Source organism: Silene latifolia, chromosome Y, assembly GCF_048544455.1.
Source record: "Silene latifolia isolate original U9 population chromosome Y, ASM4854445v1, whole genome shotgun sequence".
NCBI classification, from domain to species: Eukaryota; Viridiplantae; Streptophyta; class Magnoliopsida; order Caryophyllales; family Caryophyllaceae; genus Silene; species Silene latifolia.
In genome coordinates this window covers 17742443-17752980 of record NC_133538.1, presented here as the reverse complement: position 1 = coordinate 17752980, position 10538 = coordinate 17742443, and the positions used below count along the sequence as shown (strand labels likewise).

The 10538-nt window shown below is 38.2% G+C and overlaps 1 protein-coding gene across 1 annotated transcript; it reads right to left on the bottom strand.

Annotated features, from left to right (window-relative positions):
- On the bottom strand, nt 1-1586 carry LOC141627667 (uncharacterized). Its single transcript, XM_074440897.1, has 2 exons — nt 866-1586; nt 1-683 (listed from the first exon to the last, which is right to left on the bottom strand). The coding sequence occupies exons 1-2, from the start codon at nt 1584-1586 to the stop codon at nt 1-3; spliced, it is 1404 nt and encodes a 467-aa protein (XP_074296998.1).
- Nucleotides 1587-10538: the final 8952 nt, after the last annotated feature.

The window sequence follows — 10538 nt, the reverse complement described above, 5'->3', positions numbered from 1 at the left end:
TTAACTATTACCATTGAGGATGGCCAACACTGTCCCAATGACACTATGCTTAATAAAGTGCCAACATTTATGGAAGAAAATGGCAGGGATACCATCAGGTCCCGGAGATTTTAACGGGCCGAGCTGAAACACTGCAGTGCGAACCTCTTTGGGAGTGAAATGGGTGTCCAAAGCATCTCTGTCATCCGGGGAACAAAATCCTTTATTAATCATTAACAAATTTTTAAGAGTAGGGAAAAACTCGTCAAACAAGATCTTATTCACTCCTTCCTTAAAAAGACCATAGTAAAATTGGACAAATAAACCCATAGTGTTTTCAGTGTCAAAATTCCACTCCCCATTATCCATTTTAATCCCAGCAATATAATTCCTACCTGCTCTGCCCTTAACCCAATTAAAGAAGTATTTGGAGCATGTATCTCCCTCTGCGTTCCATTTAATCTTGGCCCGTTCTTTCCAATATTTAGCCGAGACCTTAGCATACTTCATTTGACTAGCATACGCTGTAGTGAATGTCCGAGTCGTTCCCTTAGCCTCAATTTCGTGCAAACCTTTACCCAAAATGTCATCAAAATCACTCCATTTCTTATTCCATTCTTTTCTCTTAGCAATAGACCAGAGACACATACAATTTCTAGCTCTTGATAGTTTTCGTATCATTCTAACTGTTACCGAGCCTGAGCCTGAGACAGGGTCATGCCACCCGTTCTAAACCAAGGTAACGCATTCCTCATAGTCTAGGTTCCAAGCCTCCATCCTATAAGGTCTTCTACCATTACAAGTTAGTAAGTCCGTTTCAAATATAATAGGCGCATGATCCGAAACTTGAATAGGCAGGTAATAATGCCAGAGTTCGGAAAAAAACCATTCCAGTCCCATGACCCATAACCCTTATCGAGCCTTTCCAACACTATACTATGATCTTCCCTCTTGTTACACCAAGTAAACCTTGGCCCCTTAAACGGAATATCCATCAAAAAATGCTCAGCCTTCCATTTATTAAAGAGTGAGGCTCCCGGGATCCTACCTTTCCTGCCACCCCATTTATCTTCTTGGTAATCAACTTGGTTAAAGTCCCCTATAAGTAGGAACGGGCTTTTAAAAGAGCCAATCCATTGACTAAGATCATTCCAAACAGCTTCCCGCTTATGAGTGACCGGTTCGCCGTAGATAAGACACAAGTACCAAAAACTATCTTTGTATTGCCTGACTTTGATGATAATGAAGTTTTGACACGCAATGATACACTCAAACTGAGCATCAGATCTAAAACCAAACCAGAGGCCTCCTTTGGTTTCATGAGCATTAACACCAAAACTCCGAGTAAACCCAAAAGAACGAAAAATAAGATCAACTAAGTCTACATTACATTTTGTTTCAGCTAAGAACAAAAAATCAAAATAAGTACTTGAAAGAATCGCTCTAGTTTTAGCAATTGTCGGAGCAAGAGTATTATTTAATCCTCTTACATTCCAACAAAGTCCTTTCATGAATACGAATACCACCACAGCAAGGCCAACCAAACTCCACACCATGCTCTTATCGATACAACCCAACGATTCAACCCAAACAAGAACCCAAGCCATCAAAGACTCACCCTAGCTGGAGGAAAGAATACAATAACCACCCTTAAATCTCACATAAGACCGACAAACTTTAGTGACAAAAAATAAAGGACCGATAGGCTGGGGAAGGGGGGAAACCACCAAATCAGTCCTAATAAAAACAGCCGAGCAAATTTAAACAGACTTCAACAAAACAGATTTCAACACCTACACACTAAATGGTAAACCAACAAAGGACAAAAAAGTGACATAACATACTCAGTACTCCGCATGAAACATCAAACAAACCTGACAAAACACACCCATAACGTCCCATATAAATTTCCTATTTTGACTTTTAATGGTCACTTGAACCATTCATCCCGGCCATAAACATAAGAGAAAAAGGATTGTACATCGGATATACTACATCATACTTAATGACTTTTTGAGTTTTTGTGTATTTTTTTCGAGTACTATAGAGTTTATAAATTACATTTTAGGTTTATGATGTCAAAAATCAAATTTTTTTGAGCTTATATGTAACTTTTTTGAGTTATAATGTAATTTTTTGAGATTAAAGTTTAAGTAAATAAACTCAAAAACTTCAAAATAAAACTCAAAAAATTTAGATTAAAACTCAAAAACTTTATCGTAATGCTCAAAAACTATACCATCTGATGTACTACATCAGATGTATAATCCACTTACTGTAAACATCACGTCTGCTCAATACAGCACTTTTAATTATCTAAAAAAGGATACCCATTTCACCTAACGCCACTTTCTAGGACCACCGCCATACATGCAACAGAACCAAACAGAAAGACGACACTGAGACACAAAAGTGACACAGGAAATGGGATCGATTGGTGGGGAAATGGGGGATCACCAAATCAGTCCCAAAACGACACCTCAGGAACGACTCAACATCCGTAGACCAACGGACTAGCTAAGATCATCGACACAGACTAACAAAGCATGAAAAGTCCATATCAGGGGTGGGGGGAATGGGGGGATCACCCCTAGGTTGCACGCACGATTTTCAGTGATAGGACGAGGAAACGGAGGGACGGGAATCCGACACAGGAGACGCTGCAAACACAGGCAGCTAACAAGGCTGCTAACAAAGGAAGCAATCATAAAAAACGGGTCAAAATGTGAGACGAGAATGGAATCGCATTTTCCGGGTAGTGGTGAGCCGCAGCTAGAGAGGGGAAACAAAGAAGGTGGGTGAATCGTCCGCCGGAGATGAGCTAGGAATCCGCCACATCTCCGGCGTAAGGCCGATCAGTAGAGGAGCGCAGGTGATTGGAGGTGGCGGTTGAATGCGATGGATCAAATTAGGTTAAAATTGGGGGTTTTCTTTTGGAAGTCTAGAGAGAGAACAGTCGGGTATTTGGGAAGATTGTTAATGGATTGTCTACTTGTATGCTCGAGTATCTGATAACGGAAATCACATTAAAAACACCTTACAAGGTCCCAGTCTGGAGTATACCTACTTTTACTTGAACCTACCAGACCGGTATTTGTTTTAGCTTCGGATTTGTTTGAGAAAAGTTTGGTTTTAATCAGTTTTTTTTTTTTTGATTAGGTAAGAAAACTAGGTTGATCCTCTAGGGTAGGACCAACCTATCTCATCCTTTCGAATGAGGGAGGTAAGTTGAAGCCACCGGCTATCAAACCATCTCGAAAGAGTTGGACATGAATGTCCAACTGAAGCCATGAAGTCAGCAACCTTGTTGGCTTCACGAAAGCAATGTTTAATTATCACTTCATCGAAAAAATGAAGGTCTAATTTCACATCCTTGATAATACTAGAGATTTCCCACGGAATTTGCCAAGTACCTCGAATCGAGTTAATAACACATAAGTTATCACCCTCCACAATTAACTTTGAGATTCCTAAGTATTTAGCTGCTAAAATGCCTTCTTTTAAAGCAAGTGCTTCCGCAACAAGGATACTATTAGATCCGCACTTTTTTGCACCCAACAAAATGACTTTACCATTGTGATCTCTTATAAAATATCCTAAAGCCGCTTTATTAGCTTCTATTCTCGATCCGTCAAAATTTAGCTTTACGAAGCCGTTTGTAGGTTTTTCCCACCAAATCTCTTCCTTACTAGAATTGTTTCTAGCCGACTCTGGTACCTCGGGATTGTTGAGATCCTTAAATCTAGTCACATTCCATGTCTTAGTGCTATTTTTACATAAAGTAATAAGTTTGCTGATACTTAAATTAACATTATTAAAGATCATATCATTTCTATGGAACCATGCATTCCACCAATTAAAAATAATCTTTATAAAGTCATCTTTTGGAATTAAGTCCTTGAGATAATTCAGTTTCGTTAGAAAACATTGACTTGTAATAGTATCATAATTTGACAAAAACTCGTTGAAACTAATAATATTCAGGTCTTGGATGACAGACCCAATCAAGGGACATTCGTAAAAGAAATGATCTTTGTTTTCTATAGGATTGTTGCACAGAACACAATGAGGTGGGACATCAATATGACTCTTAAGAAGTCTACTTTTCGTTGGAAGGCCGTCAACACAGGCTTTCCAAAGAAAAAATTTCAATTTAGGAGGAATATTCAATTTCCAAATCCACTGAAATTCACATTTGTCAAGTGCTTGATCGAACAAACCTTGCGCTAACCAAGTTGCTGTTTTGGTAGAGAAATTTCCATCTACGGACAACCCCCAAATAAGGGTATCTGGAATATCATTATGTGGCACTGGAATGTTAGTAATCAAATTAACAATATCGTTATTCACTAAACTGGATAATTTAAAAACATCCCATTGCTTGTCTGAGGTTATGAAATCTTTAACCAAAAGATTAAGATCACGATTACTATCATCATCAACCATACTGCTAATAAGTGGGTGTGAAAAAACCCAATTATCAGACCAAAACTTAATGTTGCTACCATTACCTACCTGCCATCTCAGTCCTTTTCTAAATAGAGTCCGAAGACTCATTAGTTTACGCCATTGCCAAGAAGAGGCTGAATTAGGCTTATGATCAAAGAGTGAACAATTTCTCAAGTATTTTTTAGATACCACTTTGACCCATATACTTTCCTTATCCATAAGAATTTTCCATAAAAGTTTCATTTGAAGAGCTTTATTAGCTGCTTCAGAAGATTTAATTCCTAAACCACCAACCGACTTTGGTAAACAAACTTTATTCCAACAAACCAAATTAGGAGAACGCTGGGAAGGATTCTTATTCCAAAGAAAGTCTCTATTAACTTTATCTAATCTGTTATGGATCAATGAAGGGAGGAGGAAACTTTGATTTCGGTTCATTTCAGTTTAGGATTATTTTATTGAGGAAACTTTTAAACAAATGGGTTTTAATGCTAAGTGGATTTCATGGATTGTGGCATGTATAAACACTGTTTCCTACTCTATGTTAGTAAATGGAACACCGGGAGACGTTTTTAGACCCACTCGAGGTATTTGACAAGGAGACCCACTTTCGCCATACATATTTATTATGTGCGCCGAGATTTTAGCAAGATCTCTACAAAATAATAGTGATGTTAGCTCTAGTGATATTGGTATTAGAATTGGATCCGGGGTGGAGAAAATTCCGTTTCTCACTTTTGCGGATGACACTATCATTTTCGCTAAAGCCTCTAACCAGAGTTGTAGGATCATTTTCTCACTTTGTTTAATCAGTTGAGCACTTGAGCTTTAGTTTTGATTTCGGTTCATTTCAGTTTATGATTATTTTAACTAACCATGCACCTAAATCAGTTTGACATGTTTCAATTTAGTAACAGTTCAAGTAAGCTCAGTATTAGATCAGGTGAGATTCGAGCTAGAACATCACATAATTGATACTCCCTCTAATTCACAATAAACCTCCCTATTTTCTTTTTCGGTTATTCACAATAACCTCTCTATTTCCTTTTTTGGTAAATGTTTGTGTGGTCCAAATTTAATTGTATGGTGGGGTGGTGTATTTGTGTGGTCCAAATTTAATTATATGGTGGGTAGTGTGTTTCCTTAATTTTTGTGCCAAAATGAAATGGGAGGTTTATTGTGAATTGGAGGGAGTATTAGATCACAAATTTTCATTATAGACGTGAGATATCCGTCTATAATTATAGACGGACCAAATATCCACCCACTTTAAGCATAAGACAAGCAACAAGTTGGATAGTGAGCCCAAAAATGTCTATCACTTTAACCATATTTGACTCGCTTTTCAATTTAAACGGATATATCCATCTATAGTGAGACTAATTGTAACTTCTATTAGATAGTGAATTTGTGGCTGCGACTGCAATCTTTTTCGTCTAAAATATACTGAGTACACCGTGTATTCAATAGTCTATTCTCCTTCAAAACGTGTCTCAGTTTCTGCAGGAGAAGCGAACACTCAACAACATAATGTCATGGATTACGTTAGGCCAAGTAGAGTTAATGGGTTATGCGTATGCACTATTTGGCATCCACCTCGCCCTATAGTTATGAATGTTTGTTATCTGTGACAAAATTTAAGAGAACGGGATTAGTATGGACGGTTGTCACTCGAACTTTTTAAATAATCCCGATCTCGAGTCAAATTAAGTGGACAATACTCAATGAGGTGCAATTGGACTGACTGCAGACAGACGTGAAGTGTAAGAAGAGTATGCTAAGTCAATGAAAGTGGCACATGTTTATTAATCCCTCCTATTAAATATGAAGAGTTAAGAACGATTAACACCTAAGAGGGGGAGGGGGTGAATTAGGTGTACCTTTTAAAAATTTTATCCTTAACTTAGTTAATTAACTACATTAAGCTAAGAATAAAGAAGTACAAGACTTGAGAAACTTAATTGAATGTAAGTTCACAAGAAGGTACAGTAGTTCTATGTCACAGTATAGGTGACTGTGACACAGAACTTGATTAGGTACATGCGAGAAATAGAAAAGTGGAAGAACGTAAAAGTAAATGAACAAACAAACGACATTTTAAAAATTGGTTCAGCCTCTACTCCGAGGCCTACGTCCAACCGTTATTTTATTGCTTGTTTAGAAATTTACTCAAACTTACTAAACCCCTTACAATGAAAATAACTCGCCAACCTACTCCGGTTGCACTCAAACTTAAAGCTACTCCGCTTCAAGAGTTTATGGGTTCTATCTCAAGGTGTTACAGAATCTTGAATCTCAAGAGTTCACTTAAATGAACATGGAGATTACAATGAAGATCTAGCACGAGAATCATGGAACAAACTCATCATGTCAGAGTACAGCGAACTAATACTTGGAGGTTTTACAGCTTTTTTTTCGAAAACAATTTTGAAGACTTAAAATCAGAAAAACGTTTTGCAAACACTTGAAGAACAAAGCTTTAAATGCACAAAAGATTTGCAAGGTTTTTACAATAAATGCTTTGGAAGTCTTAAGAAATAAATGTGACTAAGACACTCTATTTATAGTGGATTTAGTCTTAGGTAAGTACACTTTGAAAAATTAAATCCAATATTAAAATGATAGCTTTGAGTGATGGTAAGTGTTAGACTTATAGGCTCGGGGCTTAAGAAATCAGAAAACTTAAGCTTCTACACTCAACATGTGACAATTTACCAAAATGGCAAAAAGCTTTTATTACTTTAGAAGTTTGACAAGTCTTTTTTGCCATTTTAGTAAAAGGTGTTTGCACAAATCTAGAGGCTTAGACAAGTGGGCTTGTGACTCCAAAATTTCAGATTATTTTCAAGCTTTTGAAAATTCAAATGTTTAAGGTTTAAAGTATGCAAAGTTTTGACACTTGAAAACATTTGGTCGAAAATTCCTCCTCCGTATGATAGTACCAGAAACCACAGTACAGCATACCGTTGCATGGTTTTGCCATTACTTGACTTAAATGAGAATGTTACACTTACTCTTACATATGTCGACTAAGGCTTGGAAAATATCATTGTCTTGACTTCCTTGATTAGCTTGATCATCTTGAATCATTGTTGAAAGTCCATTTGATTTCTTCATTCACTAATTATTTCAACTAAGAGCAAACAATCAAATAACAAAGGGACTTGGCATCATCAATCCAATGTGTTCTAACAAATTCCCCCTTTGATGATGAAAAGTCCAAACATGTGTGATATTCCCCCTTAGCTCATGGTTAGTCGGTCTTTGGTCAATTTCAACATAAACATAATTAATAAACATGATCAAGGTAGTCGAAAGGTGCAAACATGCTTGGCCAAAGTAAAACATCTAATCATGGAAGCTAAGACATAATTAAGATGGACGTTAGCCTAAGAGTTAGAAGATCACACATAACATAATTAAACTACTTCCCCCTCTTGACATCGTCAAAGGAGGATAAAACATGTCCAAAAGTCAAGAAACACGATTTAAACACACACAAATAGTTCAAGCAGGAGAAAAACAAACATCCAAAAGTGCAAGAGAGTGTCTTTTAAACAACAACAAAGAGCCAAAGTTCATAAAGGGAGACGGGTTAAAGAGGCATGAGCTTAGGAGGCATTCTGAAGACGTTCAAGTAGATCTTCATTCATAGTGCGAAGATCACCGACTTCATCCCTTAACTTGGCCTGTTCTTTGACCAACCAATTCACAATTCCAAGGAGTTCATCCAACTTTGCTAGCACCACACCCATTTCAACGGTAGAACCTATTGTAGAACCCGACTGATTCTTCCTTTCCAATTTTCCATTCTTAATCTCCAAGCTCATCCGAGAAAGAAGGCCCGGTGTCATTTCATCACTCAATTTCTCAATTGCAGGGCTTCCTTTCAACACTAACCCCTCCCTCATAAAGATGATCGAGAGCCACATACCATAAGGAACCACGACATTTTTGTCAAAGTTGCCGCTTTGGAACTCAGTGGACATCTCAAGAATTCGGTGAAGCATAAGGCGAGGAAGGTTAATGGGTTTGTGCTTGACAATGTGATGAATCAGGAGCATGTCAAGGAGAGAACATCTCCCACGGCTATTGTTGGAAGGGACAAGGTTACGAAAAACAAGGTTAAAGATGAACCGGATGGGTGCGGTTAATTCAAAGGCATATATGTTGGTAGGGCCATCGTCATCATGAGGTCGAAGAACCTTCATGACCTGGGTAGAGGTAACCTCATCAACTTCACCCCAATCACGTTTGGGGAAGGAGGTAAGCCCGACATCACATATGTCCAGATGGGCAGCAAGTTGGTTGATTGTAAGGATAAAGGGTTTCTGATTTATAAAGGCGAGAGAGAGTTCAGATTCAACATCTACTTTGACTGTTGCATAGAATTGGATGATTTCGGACAAGTACATGGGACTATATTTGTCCAACAAATTCACCCAACCCTGTGCATACATAGCCTCTTTGAAGTATTTGAAAGCAAGAGAGGTGTCATACTAGGACTTCTTATAACGCCTTCCCTTTGTGGAAGCAACAAATCAAAGATACCGTGGCATATCTTGAAGATCTCCTCCGGGAGATCGAGAGAACTGAGATGGTTGAGGATGTCATTCTTGAATGATTCGGCATAAGGAGCAATAACAAGGTCCATGCATGTGTTGAGAGGAACCTTCTCCTCAATGATCTCATTCTCATCTATGCTCGGCAAATCCCGATGATAACGAGCCCTTTTGGGTGCTTTGGTTTTTGATCCGGATCCCCTTTTTCTTTGAGTGACCTTGGATTTTGGAGGGGATGCCTCCGGTGTCACATCCTCATCATCATCACCGAATATTTCAAGCATCTTTCACTTGGACCGGGTTCGTGATGCGGGTTTTGAAAATAATGGGTCAAGCCCATCATCAAACACCACTGTGGCATCATCATGATCCTCAACATCAACAACTTCTTCATCAATTTCTTCAGCATTGGAACCGATTTCCCTTTCAACAGTGGAAGCCACCGTTGCATCAATCTCACTCCTCTCATCCTTCTCTAAAGTTTCACTCACCAAATCTTTTAAGAGCACATCATAATCATTCTTTTCAACTGCAACATCACTATCCTCCTTCCTTTCCTTTTTGTTTGAATCCCCTTCATTCTCATTTAATTTTTCTTTTTCTCCCTCTGATTTTTCTTCACTTTCTTTTTCTTTGTTTCCCTCTAATTTTTCCTCACTTTCTTTTGATTGCTCTTTATCTCCCTCTGATTTTTCCTCACTTTCTTTTGATTTTTCTTTACTTTCTTTTCCCTCTTTTGATTTCTCACTTCCAAGTTCCCCCTCTTTCATCTCACTTGATTGATATTTCTTTTCATTTGTTTCGGCAACATCACTTGATTTTTGAATGTCTTCATCCCTTTTGGTTGCCTTAGAACCGGAGTCCTCTTTATCGGTGTCAATGTCCACTTCAGCATCTAGTTGGAGAGAGATAGGAGGATTCCTACTTCTTCCTCCTCTGCCACGACCACCGCCCCTTTTGGCGGTTGTCTTCTTTCGTGCAACGGTTGGTTTGGCAGTGGCAGAGATTTCATTTGGTTTGGCAGCGGTTTTGGAGCCATCTTTTTCTTGGCAATGTATTTTAGATTGAAAGTATTTCTGAGTTGAAGAACTTCCTTTGAAAATCTTGGAGGCATTTTTAAGAGAGTGGAAAGGGAAATGGTTTTGACAGTTTTGGGAATCCGAAAAAGGTGAGGGTTGGTTTTTGTTTAGTGGGTAATAGGGTGTGTTAGTGGAAACAAGGAAGTAAATGAGGGGTTGGTGTAATTAATCAAGGTGAGAGGACGGTTGAGTGTTGAGAGAGTGAGGCTAGGGTGTAGGCTTTTACGAGTGATGGGACATAAAGTAATTTGGGAAGCTCACTGCAAAAAACAACTCAAGTGCACATAGACAATTGTTAATTTCATTTTGGTTTGACATATGCATGCATTTTAACCATATTAACTGAAATTTAATTACACGTAAATCCTCCTTCTAATCAATCATTGGAAAAAGTAATCTAATTTAGCGGTATGTCACCCAATAAACCAATTTCCGACCGAAGTCTTTCGAATTGTTCTCTTTCTAACGG